Raw genomic sequence first — 24,385 nt, 5'->3', positions numbered from 1 at the left:
AATATACTCTTTCAGGCATCTCTTGCATTAAGCTGCCATCTTCAGGAGCAGAAGCGCAATGCAGCACATTGATCTAAAAGGACTTGATAATAGGAGCTCTGATTTTACTCTAAACTACACATTTTAAGAAGCTGAACCTCAAATATAAAATGTATTATATTTCTTATTCTGGACATTTAAGTTGTATCGGTTTATATAGTTAAAGTTTAATTACAATTCTAAATATTTGGCATGCATTTCTGGCACCCACAAATTACTGTCTGTCAACGTATGAAATATGTTTGGAGCCGTACTTAAGGAAACACTTGCTTCACTGCAAGTGTACCCACTATTAAAAGGACATTTCAATTAGGACTCGATTCACCAAAGATTGTTCAATCTCAAACTGTAAAACAAGTGAGATTCAGACATGATTAACTTTTCATTTCAGCAGTCTGCTGAAGACCAAGTAGCATTTGCCTGCGGCATAACTAGCAGTACTCATGCTCAATGCTAGGACATAAAAAAATGGTTTTGATGTGAAGTTATTCTTTACTTGTTTCCAGAACTGCAAAGAGGAATAGAAGGATTTATAAAAAGATTTGATACTGACATCAAACTTTTGGCATGGCAAGCGACATTTTCAAAACTGTAAATCACTACAATTAGATGAAGAAATGTTTTAACAAAAACTATTATAGCAAAAAAAGTATTTTGATCATTAGGTATAGGCTTTATACTGTAAGTGCAACAACAGTGTTTAGTATATGTATTCAGTATATGAATTCCCTTTTTTTTAATTTTACTTCATATGCCTTTAGTAACATTTTTCTCCACATTCACAAAACAAAGCAACAGTGACAATGTTTGGGACAAACTAGAACATTGCCAAAGCCTGCAAATCTCACTTTTGATTGACATATGAAATTCAAAATAAAATATGTTTTTACGCTTTGCCCTCACCATTTATTATTTTTGTAATAGTGATTAAGTAAATATCCAAATTTCAAAAAAAAGAAAATAAAAATCCATCTTTCAACAATGCCCACTGCTAGCCAAATTCTTTATATTCATACCAAGGATGTGCTTGTAAAATGACCTGGTGAAGTAAATGTTGACCAGTTGCCTATGATAGAGTGCAAGCCCCAGAATTTCACCAGCAAATCTGAAATAGTTCAGGTGGTCTGGATTCACTGAGGAGTTACTGTTTGGCTGGAACGTTGTTCCTGTTGAAAATTTTAAACACAAATCATTTTAAACCAGTAACCTCAATATGCAAATTACATTTATTAAGAGAGTCAGTTTCTCATAACCAAGATAAAATACAAGTCTTGCTCAAAAAGTTCACTAAAAATTTCTGCAGGGAGAGTCCTCCCTGTCTCACCAGCCTGAAATAACTAAAACTTACTGTGCACCTTTAATTTAGTAGTAAAAATAGGAAAGAGGAAGCATGAGGGCGAGGGGGGTAAGTGAACACTGTGTTTCAACTGGGGGAAGTTTTAGACCATCTTAGAAAGGTTAGTTCTAGGGTCTGCTCAAGTTTTCTTTAACTACAATAGCATCTGCAAGTTATCAGGATAGCATTAGGAAATTAGGTTGTGGGAGAGTTAGGTGTCACAGGCACAGCTATGAACATAGGAAAGGTGATGACACTGCACACAAAAAGCAGGGAAAAATGTGAGAGTCGCCGCCAGGGTAAAACAGCAGTTACTTTCTACAGCTGTCTCTCTGTAGCTCTTTCGGTTTTATCTTTATCTTCTCAGAACCCCACTGGAAGTGAAATGTCAGTCTCAGTAAATTACAGTGCTAACATGCAATACAATTTAGTAAGTATGTGATATTTTTACATTTTTTGTTTTAGTATTTAATGGTATAATATTTATGCGCTGTTTGCACTTATGCAATAATTGTTACCAAAACGAGTACTGCAGTGATTAACATACATGCAATAGAGCAAGGTTTTGAGGTACAGGAGACTGGGTCAAATATCAGCTTTCCAAAGTATACTTACTACTGCATAAACCTAAACTAACTATATCCGTCATCATTCTTCATAAAGCAAACCAGCACTGGCTGTTCAACGGCTGAAGAAAGAAAATACTGGGTCTTGAAGAAGCTGCAGAGAAGATAGCAATGGAGTGGCAAAAGAAAGTGTGAACCTTTTATTGCTGGAGAAGGGCAAGCAAGCTTGCACATTATTGCAAGTGCTCTTGGAAACCCACAGTGGCTCAGTTGTACTTTAAAGAAAACCTGTTCCCATTACAAATTTAATAAACAAACACTTCATTCCCATCTGCATCTTTAACAAGTGCTGTGGATGGTGAGTTAAAAAATATTCTGTGTGATGCATTTTACAACAAAATACGCATTACATAGAGATCCATTTTAAAATGGCATTTGAATCACCCTAAAAGATTGTAAAAATTGACAGTATCATACACAGTGCTTCACAGCAGCCGTGACATGGAAGCAATGCATGCTACGAAGTGCTGCCCATACAAGTGAACCCAATCAAATTATAAATACATAAACATATAATTAAATTAAAATATAGCAGGTTGTGATGGATCAGAATTTAAGCAGATATCAAAATGGAATGTGTCAGCAAATTTTCAGTTTGAAGTGCAAAGGTGGACAGAAATAAAGCATCTCATGCATGTGCATCTCCAGAGTGATTTTTATTTATTTAAAAGATTTTGATTACCTACCATCTGCTGATTGTGTGAAAAGGGCATAATCAGGATTGATAATTTCAGATGACAATATGTCAAACCATTCTCGCACAACTCCTTGTCCCTAGGATAAAAATGTATATAAAAATTGTACTATAATTACTAATAAAAGTTGACAATCAACTGGTTCATTTAGATTTCATTGTGACTGCTGTCAAAATCCTAAACTCTTCAACATACAATGCTACACAAAATACACTGAAAACAGCATGTATGATTATTTGTGATCCACTGATCACATTTGATGCAACCTTTTTATTTGTATTATAGGATTTCTATAAATTATGGACACTACACTTAATGAAATAGCCTGTAAAATGACAGCCTCAATGAAATGCAGGGATCCACCCTTAAAGCGGTAATAAAGTCCACTTTGCAAGTTTTACCTACAGATAAACTTATAATAAGGCTGACCTGTAGGTAAAATGAATATCCCCTAAAAGTGCACCGTTTAGGAGATATTCCAGTGAGCAGCAGCCGCTGACGTCAACAGCGCACGTGCTCTGAAGGGACAGCATACTCAAGATAGAATCACTGTCAGTGTGCCGCTGGGGCAATTCCATTCTATAGGTAAGTCTGACATAATATACTAGTATGCGTTGTATACTAGCACATTGTGGCTTAAACCTGCAGTGGGACCCTTTTTTTTTCAGGTTACATTTACAGCCACTTTAAGTCAGGTTTCCATTTTACACATAGCATCTCCAACATGCAAACCATAACTCCTACTAAGAATGTGTGGCAGGAAGCTAGGAAAAACTATGGGTTGTATCCAGGATGGAAGATACACAATATGTCCCAGCTTTAAGCAACACAGATTTTTTTTTCCATTTTGTACTGTGTGGTAAGCCTGTTGGGCTCACTGAGAGGTTACTTAGCTCAGCTGAAACAGGTTGACCACTCTGAGCTCTATAAAACTCCCAGGCTGCTTAGGGAGGATGCTCCATCCTGGAACTAGATTTCTGTGCAGACAGATTGTGGAACTGCCATTTACTTGTATGGTGAGACAAAGTTTGTGTGACTATGGACCCACTAACATATTCTGTGTGAAAACCAAGTGTCTGGGCAGCAGTAGGCTGTTTCAGGACAAGTAGTTAGGTTCCTTTGTTTGCAGTTAAGACACCCAACATGGCAAGGGTTTATTTTGTTTTTGTTTTATTTTGATGTTTTGATACCTGCACTTTGTGATCACAGACTTTGTAAATAAACCGCAATTGTTTTTCACCAAGATCCTGCTGTCTTGCTGTGCCTTTTTCACCATTCTTTGAGTCATCCAGGGAGTCCAGCACAACCCGCTACTGAGCTAATTGCTCACAAAAGAAAAAGGCTAACTTACCCCTACTGGCTCTACATTTTGATAGGTGGGCAAATAAAGGGTTGTGGGAAGGGGCTAACAAGCCCAGAACTTAGTTATCAAATGGAGAGACTTGCAATTTGGGCAAACCTGGGTTTTGGGCACACATGAGAGGGTCTCCATTTCATTTAGGCTACAACTTTGCAAGAAACTTCCCACAGTGTAGTATGTAAACATTTACTGATGAAAAAGGCAGAGTGACTACTCAAGTCCTTTTGGACGGAAGCTTGGTGACGTAATTTCCGGTACGGACGGCAGCTACAATCTTGGTACACCTCAGTGTATACACCTCTCTGCACTGCACTTTTTCTTGCCTGCATGTGGACCCTGTTTTTAATGCAAGTAGTCACTCTACCTTTTTTCTCCATACATGTTTACATACTACACTATGGGAAGTTTCTTGATTTAATTTTCCATTGGAGAAGAGAGTATGTGGCTATATCCGTGAGGGGACATCTGAGCCATTACTGCTGGTACGCTTTTGAGTGCTTACTATCTCCACCACAGAGGATTGCCCTGACCATTAACGAGGGTATACACAGGGATATCATAATTTAAGTGCATTTAAAAGCCTTATGACCCCTTGTGGGTTGCAGTCTGGAGGTGAGAGCGCACGCTAGCTGGTGGAGGATTTGTGCTTTTTGCAGTGGTCACTGGATGTTTCATGGCCTTTGAGGAAGATACACAGGTTCATTGGGACTTAAACTTTATTGTGGCACTTCACATTTCTTTATTTATATTATTTATGTACCATTGATCACTCCATTTGGTCACGGATTTATTTGTTCAATGTTGTCACTTTTATTTACACTGTGTGGTTTTGTTTTACTTGCATTGAGTGATTTGTTTTCCCCAATATTTTTGTTCAAGATGTATTGGGTCATGTATTTACATTAACATAGTATGATTATTTGTTATATGATTTTATTTCACACTGTGCGGATGTAGTTATAATGCATTTATTGAGTAGCGTAGCATCAGTCAGTCTTCAATTGTTTTCACTATTGGAAATACAGTTAGGTGTCTGCGGCCACTCGGGGGGTGTTTCTAGGGTTTGTGGCAGCACAGGAAGATTCTTTCTATTATGAAGAACACACAGTGTGCCACAGTAGTGTCCTCTGCCCCTCTTCACATCACCCCATCATAGCAGTGGCCCCTTCACATCATTCTCCAACTGTAGTGTCCTCTGCCCTCCTCCCCCCACAGTAGTGTTCTGTTCAGACGGGAGCTGCCAAAGTCCATAATAACAAGTTGATGGTTGGTTACTAGGACTGCCTAGCAACTAATCACTGAGGCAGCTCCAACCCTCCATGCATCACTATGCTGCCTCCTGGCCTCCGCTCTGCAGTTAACTTAAGAGTGGCGGAGGCTGGGGGGAAGCAGAGCCGTGGTTACAGTCTACCTGATGGATCCCCATGATTTACAGCTTGCCAACCATCATTCTAGACATTGTAGTACATACACCTATATCTATCTAGATATTTTTCATCATTATGACTATATTTTTGGCTTAAAGTGATTGTAAAGGCCCAAGTTTTTTTACCTTCATGCATTCTATGCATGAAGGTAAAAAAATCTTCTGTGTGCAGCAGTGCCCCCAGCCCCTTCACTACTTACCTGAGCCCCATCCCGATCCATCGATGTGTACAACAGCCTCGGCTGTCCCGTGTCTCTGCCTCTTCATTTGCTGAGACAGCAAGCGGGAGCCCTTGGCTTTCTCTGCTGTCAATCGCAGCCAAAGAGGAGAGACAGGGGGCCAAGCCGTGGCTCGGTGTGTGAATGGACACACGAGGGGCACCTGACAGAAAGGAGGAGCCAGGAGAGCCTGCAGGGGACCCGATAAGGTGAGTGTCCAGTCTGCTCCGCACAACACCACTGCACACAGCAGGTAAATATAACATTTTTGTTATTTTACAGAAAAAAAAATATGAACCTTTCAGTATTGCTTTAATATTGTAGTACTGATTAAGGAGACTGGTGTTGACCCTGAACTGGGTTGGACATTTTTATTTTCATTTTGTTTACAAAAAAAAAAGCATCTTTTATACAATTTTGGTCTGGCACTCCTTTCTGTATTTCTATGCTTTGAGCTAATGTTGGGTGTCCATCTTGCAAAGCATTGGTGTGTGTGTGTGTGGGAACTGCCTCACCAGAGCTACTGGGCTTGTTTTGAAGTTTTCCTTCATCTGACTACACAAGAAAAGTCTAAAACTTTCCAACACATCTCAAAAGTATATTGTTCTGGAGTTTTCTATTGCGGTTTGTGTCCCTATTATGGTGATTCACTCTAACAACCTGTCAGGACAGTAGGTAGTGGGAAGTTTTCCAATGGGGACAAAAACAAAAGCACATTTTTAGTATTGTAAGAGTTAAAATTTCTGACAATGTTTTATTGCTGGCTGTAAATTCCTGCCCAGGTGTCTACTGTAACTTCCTGTATGGGTGTCACAGAAAGGGGAAGTGAGGCAAAAATTAACACATCCACACTATAGGCAGTGCTAAATAAAAATAATGGCTAGACTGCAACTGATCTTTTTATAGATTCACTCAACATTGAAAAGTCTGTCAAACATATTTATAAAACAATGATGTGACAGCCACCAAACATTAGGTGGTAGCGAATCATTCACTGTATATTAAAAACACATTGAGCAGGAGGATTTACCTTAAATGTTTAGTGAATTTAACATAAATCACGGTTACATGCAAAAGCTGTGAAAAACAAGCTGAAACAAGGCACCATTAGGTGCCTCCATGTCCCCATATCATCTTGAAATACTACTGCATTGTGCCCTAGAAGTTCTCTAAACTCTAGGCTTTAGGATAAGCCATGCATTAAACATGACCAACGTGCCTCGAAGCTGCCATTCATTAGATCCAAGTGCACGCTTTCTCTTCCATAAGGGTTTAGGGGCTTTTGTTGCGTACAGCACTTGTATTTCAAGATCAGAACTTATTACGCAGGCTTTAGATGATGCCTACTTCAGAATCTCAGTACAATGTTAGAACAGGTGCTACAATACTGGACATACCTGAAAGGGTGAATTGAAAAATTCACAGGCAATAAGTGTGATAAAATGTATGGGATGTCTTTAAATACTGGTCCCCTACAATTTGTGTTCTACCCAATACCTTAACTGCTTACATCAAAATTTTTTTACATGCATATCAACACTAACCATGAACATATGACAAATGTGGACATACCATGCCTTCTTCGCCATGGAAACGCACAGCAATACCTTGCTTAAGTTTTTCACAGTTTGATTTAAACACCACTTCACAACTGCTCCTAAAAATAGAATCTAAATATGTAAAAAAAATTAATTGCATTCTTGTTAGAACAAAATCTCTCGATTAAACAAGTAGTTTTATGGTTCATACCTCTATGAACTAGCAATATGTCATTCTCATTTACAGGTCTATGAACCATATCAGAATCTGGCTGCCCAGCATGTAGATGTTCATAAAACCACTCGCACCGTTCTTTAAAAGGCTGCAATACAAAAAAAAAACAAGGTTGTATTTCTCTAAAATTATAGATCCCTGGTGTACCACCCTCACATTACCTATGCAAATTATATTCTTCTGAGCTAAAGAAGATTGCATCTCAAACATACAAAAATATATTAATGAAAAACAAAACAAATACAACCCTCTGTGTTTTGCACTTTAAATGAGATCCAATTCAGGATAGCAGGTTCAAAAGAATTGCATTTATATAGTGCTTATGGTGCCATGATGAAACCTAACATATCTTTCTGCAGTGATCAATGTCCATTTGAGCAAGATGGCTGCCATCTTCATGGTGAATGGAAAGGCTCCTGCACACACAGGTTATCAATGCACCAAAATCACACAAGCATATCTGTCATCAAAGAACAGTGTTGACAATCTTATGTGTAAGTGTATTTAATAAATAGCGGCTGTCCTGCACAAGCTGAAGTGAATCACAGCATAGGATATCAGTATCTAATGATGTGCCTATTATTTATCTGAGCTCATCAGCTCAAAGCCTTATTTATGGATCATAGCATTATCTTTTTACATTTTGAATAACATATACCTTGTATTATACACACACATATGCCATTCCCAGCTAGCTAATCAAGAGGCCAAAGACCCAGCCACCCAGAAACAGTCAAGGAGAAGATGTCAGCGCCAGTGAGGGAGTGAGAGGAGGTGAGCATCTGGGGATGCTTTAAGGTTAGGGGCAAGACTAGGTCTTCAGGTAATACTATGTAAAATATTCAAGATTGTCCTCTTCCTGGTTAAAGTAGGTTATCTAGATTTACAAGTGTTACATTTGTGGAAGTGTGTCAAGGCAAAAAAAAAAAACAACAATTATTCATTATATAACTCGCTTGACAATATCAACCTAACAAAACTTGGTGACCCTCCTTTCCCACTTACATTACATGATGGTTTACCTTGCCAGTACTGGTTTTTATTTTTGTGCATTTTAAAGTTAAATGTTAACGTGTACATTAAAATGGAACTTTAGTCAGAAAATAAAGTCTTGCTAGATCACTTCAGCCTGGCCCCTTTTGCAGGTATAACTGTGTAAAACATTAAAAATAAGTGCCTATACTATTTAAAATCCAGTAATACACAGTCTCCCCCTGCTCTGCTGTGCTTGTTGCTCAGCATTTTAAGGCATTGTGGTGAATCTGTGGAGGCCAATCTGCTGACAGTCTAAAGATTAAAGTGGAACTAAACCCATCGATTTAACAGTTTAAAAAAACAGTTACATTCCAAACATGCCAGAAATGCCAACTGTCACATTTGCTTGTGTTCTCAACCAAACTGTCAAATCATCAAATGACTGGTTGTTATAACTGATCACATGTTCAATACCATGGCAATTGCAGATCAAACAGATGGCAGCTTCATTTGCTATAAAGGATAGGAGGGTTTAGTTCTGCTTTAACTGCTGCTCAGGTGTCTGGACTTCAAGAAAATGGCAGCCTCCAGCAAGAAGAAGTAGGAACAATGCTGGAGGCAATTTACAGCACACACTAATTTCGGTGGCATAATTATTAATGTGGAATGTATGTTCCTTGCTAAAGAACATTATTTTTTTTATCAACTGTTATGAGTAAAGTTCCAGTTTAAGTGAAAACTATCTTTCAGTTTGGAGCTTGAAAAGGTTTTAACCCCATCAGGTTTTTATGGGTGTCTGTGTCCCCACTGGGGAGATTCACCCTTTTATTTGTCCTAGTGACTAATATCTTGGCATTTGAAAGTGAAGGGAAACCCAAAAAGGTGAGCTGTCACTGGAACAGAACAAAGGGGACACTTGTTGCAGTAGAAACATGTCTGAGAGAATTTTCCTTACCTTACTTTTATTAGTTTTCAAAAACAGGGATATTCCTAGTGACCACCCTAAGCCAAGAAATGCCACAAATACTGCAGCAAGCCTGCAGCTATTATTTGTCAGGCCTGATTTAAAAAGCAATTTAAAAAAAAAGTGTTACTAAACCCACAACAGTAAAATCAGTCTTTATATGCGTAAATCATGCTTGTTATACTCACTGTGGAAGCAAAAGGGGTTAATGCTCTGCATTGTTTAAAAAGGCTGTTTGATCCTGACTTCTCTGAGCCTTCCCTTCTTCCAGTGTCCCCCTGTTATCTCCTGATAAGACATATTGTGTGGAGTCACTCTGCATATGCTCAGTTTGGTGTGTATTGCTAGAGAGTTTTTTTTTCTTGGAAGAGTGCATGTGAGCAGCACAAGGCCAATCAGCACTGTCTAGACAGAGGTCAGGTGTTCTGCATCCACCTTAAGCAGAAAGAAAACTCCTACAAGCTTTAACCAGTGCTCTGTTGGACACTGATAGAAGTCACAAGACTGCTCTAACTGCTGATAAAAGGTATTTAGCAGTTTATATTTACAAAAATAGTTGCATTTCCATGTTCTGTGTACTGTGGAAGACCAGATATAGTGAATGCAAGGTCCTGGGTTTAGTAACACTTTAAGTCGTATTAATGGATGCAACATGTTGGTGTCATGATTTGCTGCCCCACCCTTTCAAAGCTGTTTTGGATGTGGCCAGATGATGGACTATCAACAAGCAAACCATCAAGGTGGGATGTCTGTGCCTGAGGAGACCAGCACACTGTGCAACATGCTTGCAGCCCTAGGAATGTTGTGTGAGAGATGCAGTGAACTCCTGGAGGACCAACTTGTTTGGGCATGTAAGTCCAGCCTGAGGCTATCTGTAACTGCACAGAACATTCATTGGTCTGCAAGCAGAGCACTTATACATATGGGCATGCAAGTCCAACATAAGGTAGTCTACAGCTATACTATTTGAATATCTGTTGCATAGCTGACACTGCAACTGAAAATCAGCATGCATGGAACTGTCAGCGATGCCTGCTTGCAGCTGTGTGACTGCTATGAGAAACTCAAGTGGCCGAGTTAATGCTCGCAGGTGACACTAGCTTTTCTCTAAGACTGTAGGAGTGACTGTAGCTGCTGCTTACTAATCAGCTGTGTGATTCTACTATGCAGACTCGCCTTGCTCATTTATATCTCACGTTGTTTTGTCTGGCTTATATGTGTTCGCCTACCTAACAAATGACGGCTTTCCACTTTTGCTGACTTGCTTATTTACTAGGGTTTTACAGGGGTTAGACAAAAAAAAAAAATTAAAACACTACATGATTTCTAGGTGTGAAAGTGGCAACATGTTTCACATTGAAAGCGGAAGTGATGTAACATTCTTTTGCTTCTGCTGTGTGATGAGACACCTAGCTAACAGGTGGGAAGTCTCACTTTTGTCATTCACTGCATGTGCTACTAGTAATATGAAGTCATGTCAGAATGTACTGAGCTTCAAAGAGAGCAAATAGTTGGTGCCCACTTAGCTGGTGCCTCTGTGACTGAAGTTGCCAATTTATTTGTGGTGTTACGAGGTACAGTATCAAAGATTATGACGGCATATACAGTTTATGGGAAAACATCGTCTGATAAGCATGAGCGGTCAACATGGTCAAATGACAGAAAGAGACAAAAGGACATTGTATTGGATTGTGACCCAGAATATAAAAAAAAAAAAAAAAAAAACGCTGCAAAAGTGACTGCAGCGCTCGATGTCTGTCTTACCAGGACTGCAGTCAGTTTGGCAAAACTGGTTTTCTTATTCCGGGTCACAATCCTGCACAATGTCACAAATGGTATTTTAACTAGATAAATATTGAAGTATTACAAATTTTTTATAAATCAAATACTAGAATAATTATTTTTTTAAAAAAAGTATAGTGAATACAAGTTAAATAAAATCACCTGGGCTTTTATTATGTGCATAAATCTCGACATCAGCTCTGGACACTCCAGAAGAAAATGAAAATGATCAAATATGATTTTGGGATTTCTAAAAACATAAGAAAATATTTTATAGTGAATTAAAATTTTAGATATATTGGTACTTTCACTGTTAAAAATTACACATTTGCTGTTAACCGAACCCTGTCAGGAAAGAAAAATAAAAAAAAAAGGTGTGCCACTGCTTACTTTTTCAAAAAACATGTTTTAGGCTGTCCTTATTCACCTTTCAGTATTTCTAAATCAATGACCTGGATTAATCACGTCATAAAAAATTATGACCTGAATTAATCATAAATGAAAAAAACAAAAAAGAAACTTGTGTTTTTTGTGGGTCAGCGATTCAATAAGCAGTGAGGTAAGTAAAGTAGTAAAAGCCCTAGACAATGCACCTTCAAATCAGGTCAGCTATGGAAGTTCCCTTAATTATTATCCTGACAAGAGTTAAAATTTCACCCAAGTCTGGTATCGCTTTATGGTAACATGATGGATATCACCTCCCATTTCAATAAATAAATATCAATGTTTTAGACTACTATTCTAGAGTCTCCTAAACTTGAATATTGCTATGCTCTACCTGTTCAGATATAATAGTGCCCTATGCCAGCCTTTTTCAACTAGGGTGACTAGGCACCCTGGGGTGCCTTAAGTTGTCTTTAGGGGTGCCTTAGCAAACTGCCTACTAATTGCACACAAGCCATCGGATGGATCAGCCTACAGGTTTTCATTATGCACTACTACAGCCTTCTAGCTGTCGGTGTCCTAACAACCAATGACATTGCGGTTGATAAGGAGGACGTTTGCCTCATGCACAGCATTTTTGTTTGCCCCTACTCTACCCCTCTCCATCAGCACTGGGGTCACATTATCTGAGTGAGGGAGGGAAATTGAAGTAGAAGAGAAACTGGAATACTACTCAGTACCAGTGTACAAAGGTGTATTTGCTTTGGAATAATAATTCACCTCTAATATTGGGTGTCCTACACATGTGGATGTTGCTGTGTTATGTAAAACTGTAACTTCAGTTTTTTAAATTTTAGAATGGGGTGCCTCAAGAGTGTGCAGAATTTTAAAGAGTGCCATTACTAAAAAAAAAGTTGAGAAACACTGCTCTATGCAATGTGATTTAACCATAAAACATACTTTAGCATGGCAGCAGAAAGTAAACACCAAAATAGGGCCTGTATTAAAATTTACTATAGGTTTGTCCTGGAAAACTTTTAAAACTAGAAATGGCATTCCTTTTATTCACACATAATGACATGTTAGAGTCACAGTAACATGGGAAAAATTCTTGGTCACATAATAAAGCAATTTTAGCAAAAAAAAAAAAATATGTTTAATATATAAAAAAAAAAAAGCGGTTTATAGGGCAACGCTAATCAAACCGCTAAAAAAAAAAAAAAAACAGTCGTGCCTATCAAAAGATCAGGAAATTAATCTTGGGTATCTTTTTTTTCTGTTCAGCCAGCAGTCTTAGCAAAAGAAAAATATGGATGTCTCAATAAAGAGAACCTGTCACAAAAAAAATGATATAGGGAACATCTTGTCCCCTATGTGATAAAAAAAAAAATTGTAAAAAATTAAAGTTACACCCAAGCACATAAATTACTCCAACCCCCCCCCCCCCCCCCAAAAAAAATAAAATTTTGAGGCCCCCACCCCCATATATACAAACTTACATATCATCAAACGTCACAGTGAGAGCAATATTTCTAGCACTAGATCACCTCTGTAACACAAACTGATGACCTGTGGGGGCTTTTAAAGCATTGCCTAGGGAAAATATAGGGTACTGAAGTTTGCATGCAAATTTAAGGTTTGACACTTTGAGTATCTATTTACTCAATACAACCACATCTTTTATATTTTACAAAAAAAATGGGTAATTTGTTGCGTTTTGTGTGCCCTAAAATTAACTTTACTGTATTTTTTACTGATATTTTGCCTTTGCGGTAATGTTGCATGACATAAAAAATTGCAACTATCACCATTTTATTCTCTAGGCCAGTGTTTCTCAACCTTTTTCAGTCAAAGCACCCTTTAATATTATGGCCAGTCCCCAGGCATCCTTTAAAACTATGGACTGTCTAGAGGCACCCCATTCTAAAATGTAAAAAACTATTTTAATAGTTTTGTATAACGCAGCAACATCCACACATGTAGGACACCCAATATTAGAGGGGATTTATTCTTTCAAAGCAAATACACTTCTGCACACCTGTACTGACTAGTATTCCAATGTTTCTCTTCTCCCTCAGTTTTTCTCCATCACTGAGCTAATGTGACCCCATTACTGATGGAGAGGGGCAGGGGATGATCAAACTAGGATGCTGTGCAGGCAACCGACATCCTCCTTATCAACTGATGATGTTATTGGCTGTCAGGATGCCTGTGGCTAGAAGGTCGTAATGTGCCTGTGTGCCCATAATGAAAACCTGTGGCTTTTGTGTATCCAAAAGGCAGGCTTGTTCAGAGCTCTGATGAAGAAGGTTTGGCCTTTGAAACGCGTCAACTGAACTGAGTGTCTACCCCCACGATGGGACTCGCGCTGGCTCCTTATCTTTGAAGTCCCTGTGAGGACTTACATGCCTGATTTTATTCGCTGTTTGTGAGTACCTTTCTTATTAATAAAATATTTGTTTACTGAGGTAATGCGCAAGGTTTGTGCGCTTCTCGTTTAAATTCTGGCATGTGGCTGTGTCCATGCATCCACTTCTACAGTGCATCTAGAAAGTATTCACAGCACTTAACTTTTGCCACATTTTGTTATGTTACAGCCTTATTCTAAAATGTGAAAGACGTTTGTTTTGAAATCTTTGCAATTTATTAAAAATAAAAAATGAAAAAAGCCACATGTAGATAAGTATTCACAGCCTTTCAGCATTCACAGTCAAAATTGAGCTCTGGTGCATCCTGTTCCCACTGATCATCTAGAGATATTTCCACAACTTGATTGGAGTCTACTTGTGGGAAATTCAGTTGACTGGACAGGATTAGGAAAGGCATAAACCTGTCTATATAAGGTCCCACAGTTAACAGTGCATGTTAGAGCACAAACCAAGCCATGAAGTTCAAGAAATTGTCCGTAGACCTCCGAGACAGGATTGTATCAAGGCACAGATCTGGGGAACAGAAAAATTTCTGCAGCATTGAAGGTCCCAAAGAGCACAGTGGCCTCCATCATCCATAAATGAAAGAAGTTTGGAACCACCAGGAATCTTCCTAGCATGGGCCACCCGGCCAAAATGAGTGATCGAGGGAGAAGGGCCTTAGCCAGGGAAGCAATCAAAAACCCGAAAGAGCTCCAGCATTTCTCAGTGGAGTAGAATCTTCCAGAAGAACAAACATTCTGCAGCACTCCACCAATCAGGTCTGTATGGTAGAGTGGCCAAACGGAAGTCACTCCTCAGTAAAAGGCAAATGGTAGCCCGCCTGTAGTTTGCCAAAAGGCACCTGAGGGACTCTCAGACCATGAGAAACAAAACTCTCTGGTCTGATGAAACAAAGTTTGAACTCTTTGGCTTGAATGCCAAACCTTATGTCTAGAGGAAACCAGGCACCGCTCACCACCTGGCTAATACCATCCCTACAGTGAAGCATGGTGGTGGCAGCTTCATGCTGTGGGGATGTTTTTCAGCGGCAGGAACTGGGAGACTAGTCAGGATCGAAGGAAAGATGAATGCAGCAATGTACAGAGACATTCTTGATGAAAACTTGTTCCAGAGCGCTCTGGACCTTAGACTGAGGCGACGGTTCATCTTTCAACAGAGCAACGACCATAAGAACATAGCCCACATAACAAAGGAGTGGCTACGGGCCAACTCTGTGAATGTCCTGGAGTGGCCCACCCAGAGCCCAGATTTGAACCCGATTGACGATCTCTGGAGAGATCTGAAAATGGCTGTGCACCAATGCTCCCCATCCAACCTGATAAAGCTTGAGAGGTACTGCAAAGAAGAATGGGAGAAATTGCCAAAAATAGGTGTGCCAAGCTTGTAGCATCATACTCAAAAGGACTTGAGGCTGTAATTGGTGCTTTTTAAGTTATTTTTAATAACTTGCAAAGATTTCAAAATGAACTTCTTTTACATCTTCATTATGGGGTATTGTTTGTAGAATGTTGAGGAAAAAAGAGAATTGAATCCATTTTGGAATAAGGCTGTAACATAAAATGTGGCAAAAGTTAAGCGCTGTGAATACTTTCTGGATGCAGTGTAGGTTGCCTTGCACGCACCTTGGGTGGATGCAGACACGAAAAACGGGCTCATGCACATTTGAATAAGGCCTATATGTAACCATCAAGCATGTAACACAATGTAATATGCAGCCATTTAAATTTCACTTACTACAAAATGTTACTTGTGCATAATAATTTAACTTACCTTGTAACAAAACATTTTAAAACTTCATCATGATTGCACACAAATTCAATGAAACGAGGAGATGTCATTCTGAAAGTAGTTATAAAAAGTTTGTTAGATTTGAAAACAAGTTGGCCAACTATGTATAGTACATATCCAAAAAGAGGCTTACCAGATTCACAAATGAATTTAAAAAGGCATACTCAACACTATAAATACAGTCGTACACGGTGCATAAATGCAATAACCCTCAGCAACAACACATCATATCTCAGTTTACTATAGTCGCTTAGTTAAACAATTTCAGATTGAGTTATGGGTTACTTAAATTGTTACTAAACTCACAACAGTAAAATCAGTCTGTATATGTAGTAAAGCATGCTTGTTATACTCACTGTGGAACCTAAGAGGTTAATCCTCTGCATTATGTAAAAATGCTGTTTGATCCTGACTTCTCTGACCCTCCCCTTCTTTCATTGCCCCCTCTTATCTCCTGATAAGACATATCACATGGAGACAATCTACACATGCTCAGTTTGGTGTGTATTGCCAAAGAGGTTTTTTTTCTTGGGAGAGTGCATGTGATCAGCACAGGGCCTATAAGCACTGTCCAGACAGGGGTTCTGCATCCTCCTAGAGCAGAAAGAAAACTCCTCCTACAAGCTTTAACAAGTGCTCTGCTGAACACTGATAGAAGTCACAAGACTGCTCTAACTGCTGATGAGAAAAGTTATTCAGCAGTTTATATTTACTAAAATAATTGCATTTCCATGTTCTGTGTACTGTGGGAGACCAGATATAGTAAATGCAGGGTCCTGGGTTTAGTAACACTAACTCTGCACTACCTTAACAAGTGTATTGTCATATGTGACTTGCCATTCAAATTAACTTTCTTGTTGCAAAAAGAAGAACTCTCCCTATGTTTTATACAACTGATATTTAAAGAAAACCAGCTAATCATAATTAAATCTAGTTGCTACTGCTGCCTGATCTCACTGCTTTGTTAGAACAATGAAATCAATGAACTGCTAATGAGATAACTGTCAACAAGCAGGAAAATTCCTCAGCAGAAAAGATATTTAAGCCTAGTACACACAATCAGAAAATTGTACCACTTTCAAAACGTCTGTACGATAATCTCACCATTAGTAAACAGTTTTTGTACGGAATTATTCGAAGGCAGAAGCAGGACAATTTTTCTTCTACTATACCCGATTGTACAATTTTCATTTAATTAGTACAGTTTTTGTCCAAAAATACAATACAAACACATTACAATACAATGACATCACTTCTGAATTTTCATTTTGTTGTACAAGAATTTTCCTAACTTTAGTAACCTCTAACATGGGACTAGCATGCAAAAAAAAAAAAAACAGACAATCATATTCTCATCATGTGTACAGGGCTTTAATCTATGTAGACCTAGAATTAGCTAGTCATACATGGCTAGATTTGTCACTTTTCACCTTCAAGCCAGCCCATGGGTTGAAACAAGAGAAATCACTGGATTCCCCCATCCACTCCAAACAGCAAGGATGCGAAAATCCCCCCCCCGGCTATTGTACTCTGACAACCGACATCTTTGACTCTGAATACCCACTCAGTGCCTGCTGTCAATTTTCTACTTGGCTCCTTCAATATTGTAATCAAAGTCTCTCATGCCAACAGTGCATCCCACAGATTAAATTTTGGCAGGATCAGCAGGTATCAGCTGAAATGCGAGCTGTGTATGGTTAGCATTACTGTGTCCATCTTTCGTCAGGTCCATCTCACAGCACCAGCTGCAAAATGAGCCTCCAAAAACATTTGGGCTTACTAACCCACTTCCTGCCCAGCCTATTGCAATAATACAGCCAGGAGAGTGCTCTATTATCCCAGATGGACATCATATGGTGTGCTCCCGCTCATGCACCTCCGGCATGCCCTAGCACTGCACAGCAGTATGATCTGTAACCCATTGTGTTCACCAGACACAGAGGAACACAGATTGTTGTACCGGTCAACTATGCGGGTCCTTGTACCACAATTGGTCACAGTGATCATACGTTACAGGGCCAATCACCGCAGATATGTGCCTGCTGCACCATTTACTTGTACGAAAAAGTGTCCTTCTCTTTGTATTGTTTCCTTTGTGTGAAATAGCTGGTGATCCTGCCAGTCCCACTGCTTTCTTATTTAAAAGTTACCATGCAAGGCATGGAATTACAACTGTCCCAGCATGATCAGTTTTTTTCTTTGCATCCCATGGCAGCAAAGTCTGCCTGTAATCCAGGGGTCAGATTTGTGCTGACATGCCCCCTGCATAGCTCTTCACTGGGAATATTAGTGTAATGCAGTGTCTCTTTCTCCTGCTGACACACTCTCGACCCCCCAGGGAGATCAGTGGCAGTGGTAAAACAGGCATGCATGCTTTCCCTATTGGATCAATTTCAGATACACTATATTGCCAAAAGTATTGGGACACCTGCCTTTACACACACATGAACTTTAATGGCATCCCAGTCTTAGTCCGTAGGGTTAAATATTGAGTTGGCCCACCCTTTGCAGCTATAACAGCTTCAACTTTTCAAAAAAGGCTGTTCAAAAGGTTTAGGAGTGTGTCTATGGGAATGTTTGACCATTCTTCCAGAAGCACATTTGTGAGGTCAGGCACTGATGTCAGACGAGAAGGCCTGGCTCGCAGTCTCCCCTCCAATTCTTAACAAAGGTGTTCTATCGGGTTGAGGTCAGGATTCTGTGCAGGCCAGTCAAGTTCCTCCACCCCAAACTCGCTCATTTATGTCTTTATAGACCTTGCTTTGTGCACTAGTGCGCAGTCATGTTGGAACAAGAAGGGGCCGTCCTCAAACTATTTGCACAAAGTTAGGAGCATGAAATTGTCCAAAATATCCCTTCACTGGAACTAAGGGGGCCAAGCCCTGAAAAATAACTCCACACCATAATCCCCCTCCACCAAACTTTACACTTGGCACAATGCAGTCAGGCAAGTACCATTCTCCTGACAACCGCTAAACCCAGACACGACCATCAGATTGCCAGACAGAGAAGCGTGATTTGTCACTCCAGAGAACACGTCTTCTAATCTAGTGGCGGCGTGCATTACACCACTGCATCTGACAATTTACATTGCATTTGGTGATGTAAGGCTTGGATGCAGCTGCTCGGCCATGGAAATCTATTCCATGAAGCTCTCTACCCACTGTTGTTGTGCTAATCTGAAGGCCACATGACGTTTGGAGGTCTTTAGCTATTCACTCTGCAGACAGTTGGAGACTTCTGCACACTGGGCACTTCAGCATGCGCTGACCCCGCTCTGTCATTTTACGTGGCCTACCACTTTGTAACTGAGTTGCTGTTGTTCCCAGTTGCTTTCACTTTGTTATAATACCACTAACAGTTGACCGTGGAATATTTAGTAGCAAGGAAATTTCATGGATGGATTTATTGCACAGGTGGCAACCTATCACGGTACCACGCTCGAATTCCCTGAGCTCCTGAGAGCGACCCATTTTTTCACAAATGTTTGGAGAAGCAGTCTGTATGCCTAGGTGCTTGATTTTATATACCTGTGGCCATGGAGGTGATTGGAACACCTGAATCCATTGATTTGAAGGGGTGTCCCAATACTTTTCGCATTATAGTGTAGTAATAGATATTCATTGGTGAGAAAAACATGTACAACTTATTGGCACATCAGTCAGATTAAAAAGCAACCAGCCCAAATAATATTTATTATATGACTTGTCCTCAACTCAGAGAAAAGGTCAGTAACTGCTTGCAGACAACTTCAACATATGCACATACAAATTCCCTCTTTCACCTCATTAAATTTTCGCTTAATTTGCAACAAGCTGATTTATTTTATTTCTAAGAAAACAATGCCTGAAAATGCTGCTCATTCAGTTTAGCAGCTAGATATTACAATATATAATCTTTATATAAATGGTATACAGGCATGTGAGTTAAGCAGATGGTTAAAAAAAATTACAGTAAAAATGATTTTTAATACATGATTTAACATCCAAGCAAACTTTATACTCAATGCAGATGAATGGAAAATACTTACCCGGGAGGCATCTGGCAGGAACAGCACATATAGAAGGCTTGAATGACAGCACTGAGCCTATTTGCTGTCATTGAGATAACGTCCTGACCATCTGCAACAGCTTCCTGTTCGACGGCAGCTTCACAACTCGCAAAGTGTCCTGTGCTTGGTGATATTGAAAGATGCTCTGGGCTCCCGTCTTCTCCAAAGTCTGACTGATGAGCTAAAGAAATATCGTGTTGATTTACTGGCTTTTGTTTCAGCAAAAGGCTGGCGATACTGGTGGATGTTTTCTTGTTGTTAGTCAGTTCCGCAGCTATAAGCACTAACCATTCATCTAAAGAATGCCAAAGTAATTCTAAGGGCTGCAAAAGAAAAAAAACACAGTTCATATCAAACTGCTGCACAAGATAATATTTCAGGAAAAATAACTGGTGAACAGGTTTTACTAAAAACAGCAAGAAAAATAGATACAGAATAGAGTTGAATTAATGGTAAAGTGGGTGTAAATGCTAACTGAATGTCTTTTAGTTTGCTAAAGCAGTACTGATTAAAAAAAAAAAAAAAAACAGCTGCTGACAGACTCTGCTTCACCGCTAGTCTGAATCAAATACTATTTACCGTGTATTCTTAATCCAGTCCAGCAAATATTTTCTTCCATTTTTAAGATTTCATTTTCTGACCCCTCGAATCATGTGTATTCTGTAATGGTCTTTTTACCTGATGTTGGAATAAATTTATATCTGAACATTCAGTGTGGTGCTTCAATCTTTAGGTTCAAACTGCCCCTGTGGGCTGGTATCCCAGTATCTTGAAGCAAGCAACCCTCTGCTATGTTGATAATCCTTTCTAGTGTAAAGATATCACTAGCAACACATGGATGAGGTGAAGGAAGCCTAGCTAAGGATTTTGCAAAGAGAACTGGATAAACGAGAGCAGTGGATTATATTTTAGGTTAAGGCTTCACTTCAGGCAAGTGGCCAAAAATACTGAAAAATATATTTTCCCCTGCAGTCTTACATTATACACATAAGCCCTGCTAGGTTGATGACTGACTACTATAGTTAAAGGGGTTCTATACAAAATACCCTTTCATTCTATAACATCAGCATTGTAATAGCAATACCAATAACAAAAGTTATTTTTGACAATACAAAGCTTACTTAAAAATCTTCTTTCATGTTATGATTGCTGTCCATCTGCTAACCATCTCTTTCCACAACTTCCTGGATTCCCTGCATGCTTTGCAGCTTTTTCTCTGCTCTTTCGTTTAAATTTCTAAGGATATCCCAAGGTACTTTGCTGCCTGAAAACAGTGTCCTGTACTGATTCTGCCTACTGAAATTCCTCCTCTCAGCATCTCTGTAGTCCAGAAGGCAGGCGCTGTGAAACGTGTGACACAGCAGTGCCTACTCACAGGGCAGAGCATGTTGCCAAGAACTCTTGAATTTTGTACGTGATTTCTCAGCAAAATAAAACATGGATGGATGGGTGGGTTTGCGTTGAACATTAATTTGTTTGTGGTGCTCAGATGCAGTGTAGTTCCTCTTTAATATGACACGAGCGCTGCCATGCCCTGGGTTAACACCAGGTATAAAGCGAACGCAGCCCTGATTTCTACATTATTACACAAAAGCTTTGGTGTTTGAGGCATACAGTGGTCACCCAAAAAAAAAAAAAAACAAGCAAACTAATCACAGGAGTTCATACTAACTGACATGCTACTTAAAGTGAGGATGTGCTTTATTCCTGCAGGACAGAGCAACAAAATCACTTTAAGTCCTCCTCCACAGCAGCAAATACTCACCTTTCCTTCAGTATTTCATCAGTTCATTTGGTTGCTGGTAGCTTTCACAGGGCTATGGACTCTCAGTATGAGACATCACTGATGCTGGGTCACATGCTCCTCCAAACCCAAAACTACTCTGCCTGTTTGTGTTTTTTCTTTTAGATTATAGAGATTACAACAGGAGGAGGTGGAACTCATAAATTGATGGTAACATTATAAAAAATATTTAAAAAAGGAAAATAGGAAAAGATAATCACACTGAAGGAGTATCTAACATGTATAAAAAAAAGCCCACTCAACCCACCAGGTTCCAACCATAACTAAATTATCACTTTTGGATGTATATGCACCTTAAAGTGGTTGTAAACCTCAAACATGAAATCCCTCTATAGTGTGTACTTGTCTCAGTTAAGAGCACCAAGTGTAATTTCTGTCTGCTGCTTCAATCCTCTGCTATCAGCATTAATTACTTCTGAGAGGTTTTGCTGATACCAAGAGAATGGTGACAGGGGAGGGAGCTCCAGCAGATTGACAGCCTCTGTTCCTGTGAATTGTGTGGAGGAGGGTGTGTTTCTGCCCTCCAATCAGCACTCAGAACACTCCTCAATGAGCTCTGCAGAGTGCAACTACCCAGTGGATTCTTTTAAATAATACACAAAAGGGAAAAATGAGAACTAATGCTGCACAATGGAAAAAAAACAAAAACATGACACTAAGAAAAACGAATAACAAATTGAAATTAAATTAGTGAGAAAAAAAGAAGGAAATATGCAAACCCACTTGGCAAGTAACAATGTTTAACCTGAAGGATCAATTTGTTCACATCTAAATGACATAAATATAATGTTACATAACATTTTTGATGCAGATGACTCCAGTGCTGCACAAGCAAAAAGGAGGATGCAACTAACCCAGTCATTTGTGGAGGAAAGATATTTGATACAGAATTCAAATTAATAATCCCAGATTAGTTTTCTATAGGAAAGATTTAGACACTGATGAACACAATAATACTTTTTGTGCTCTCCTTTTCTTGAGGCACTTTGAAGGGCACAAAGTCTTAAACATTTGAGTTATACTGTTGCCTACAGGAGGATTGGACACAGATAAACAAAACATTGTAGACCAACCCAGAATAACCCCACCTACTACCAGCAAGTCTCAGTTTTGTAGCAAAGCATGTAGCAAGAGCATGATCATAAACACCGAGGGGTGGGGAAATGTTCCTCAATAGGCAGTAAATACAAAAATCCTATATTTATCTCATCCACTCAAGGAAACGGGAAATCTTAAACCTCTAAGACATTCAACAAGAACTTTGGTAAGCTTCGGGGAATCCCGATGATGACGTCAACACATTGGGGCGAGTTCCCAATACCATTCCCCTCTAGCCAGCTGTCACTTCTGCCCGTTGCCTCCTCCTGCCCTCTGCCAGCTGTCACCTCTGTACTCATGTCTTTTCAGCTCCCTCCTCCACCCCCACCACTCCTAACCCACACTACCCTCCATCCCTCCTAAAATTTTCCTCAACTCCTAAAGCCTCCTACTGTTTATCCGCTGCTGCAAATAAACAACTGGCTGACCTTACATTCCTTTAATTTGACCACAGCCACCAATACATGGCCCAGCACTCATGTGCTCTCCTCTACCACTCCAATTTAACACTCCAGAGGTCCCTTCCAGTCATCCAGCAATCTCCCAATGACCCTCCCCCCAGCGATCACAGTCTTTTCCATGGCAACCACCCCAGTCTTTTCATCCCCAACCCCTATTTCACCCTGCCCTCACTTACCCCCTACTCCCCCTCTCACCCTGCCCTCACCCAATTCACTAACTCCCCCACCACCACCTCCCAAACTACCTCTCCAACTGCTCTTCCTAGGCAATAGGTATCGGTAACTGGTATCGGAGAGTACTTTAAAAAAAAAAAAAAAAAGTATTGATACTCTACTCTGTGTTAAAAGAATGGTATCTATGCAACCCTAGCAGAAATCAAAGACTTAGAGATGCCCTGTCCCTCTGGGCCAGGGGCTATTGAAGCCCCTGGGCCTCAACAACCATGCAGATACAGCCAGTGCCTGTGAAGCAGGTCAGCAAATCTGTCCTTGAGAAAGAAGATCCTGGCAATCTGGAAGAGCCCACAGAACATCTACCAGAAGTTTAAGCAGGCCAAATCCACCTGGGCTAGTTTGGGGCAATGAGGGTCACTGAAAATACCCTCCATCTGGATCCTGTGAGGTAGATGAATAAGAAGTTTTAGTTGAGGAAAAGCATAGGTCAAGTTATACTAATCCCGGCTAAAATTAAATGCTACAGCCATCTGCTCCATACATTCTATAGACAAGGAATTAACCACAGCAGCGCTTGGATATTTTAAGACATTCTGATCAGTCGGACAAGATTCGGCAAAGTAAGGTCCCAGACAGAACTGCATTAAGATCAAGACCCAGCAGAAATAACAAAGCTCTAGAAAGGGCGCTAAAGACAGGAACATTCTCTGCCAGAATTGTAAACACCGTGTCAAAGCAGTTGAAAACTTCAAACATGCAATGTGAAAAAAGCACATCATTCTATAATGTGTACTTGCCTCTCCCCAAAGCACAGTGTTATTTCTCTCTGCTGCCTGTTCCACTGTTATCAGGATCAGTTACTTCTGGCAGCATGTTAGAAAGCTGATGGGGCAGGGAGCTGCAGCACTTAGCCTGGGACTTATATTCACAGCTGTGCTTGTTCATACTGTGTGAAGAGGGACTTGTCCCTTCCCTCCAATCAGGGCTCAGAGCCGCCGG

General features: G+C 39.8%; 1 protein-coding gene across 3 annotated transcripts in view; it reads right to left on the bottom strand.

The window, feature by feature from the left end:
* The window catches only part of LOC149470344 (E3 ubiquitin-protein ligase HACE1), a 134,714-nt gene that overhangs the window by 48,738 nt on the left and 61,591 nt on the right, over positions 1 to 24,385 (bottom strand). For all 3 annotated transcript variants that reach the window (XM_089665122.1, XM_089665130.1, XM_089665139.1), the window contains 7 exons: positions 19,829 to 20,172; positions 15,781 to 15,849; positions 11,357 to 11,444; positions 7,450 to 7,561; positions 7,273 to 7,370; positions 2,688 to 2,775; positions 1,056 to 1,205 (listed from right to left, as the gene is read on the bottom strand). In XM_089665122.1, coding sequence (XP_089521248.1) covers positions 1,056 to 1,205; positions 2,688 to 2,775; positions 7,273 to 7,370; positions 7,450 to 7,561; positions 11,357 to 11,444; positions 15,781 to 15,849; positions 19,829 to 20,172 — 949 coding nt within the window. The remainder of the gene's footprint in view (positions 1 to 1,055; positions 1,206 to 2,687; positions 2,776 to 7,272; positions 7,371 to 7,449; positions 7,562 to 11,356; positions 11,445 to 15,780; positions 15,850 to 19,828; positions 20,173 to 24,385) is intronic.

The sequence above is a fragment of the Staurois parvus genome, unplaced genomic scaffold, assembly GCF_062004578.1.
Source record: "Staurois parvus isolate SC_StPar_1 unplaced genomic scaffold, SC_StPar_1.0 ptg000048l, whole genome shotgun sequence".
NCBI lineage: Eukaryota > Metazoa > Chordata > Amphibia > Anura > Ranidae > Staurois > Staurois parvus.
Note: the sequence above shows the minus strand (reverse complement) of the source record. Positions and strands in the feature narration are given on the sequence as shown.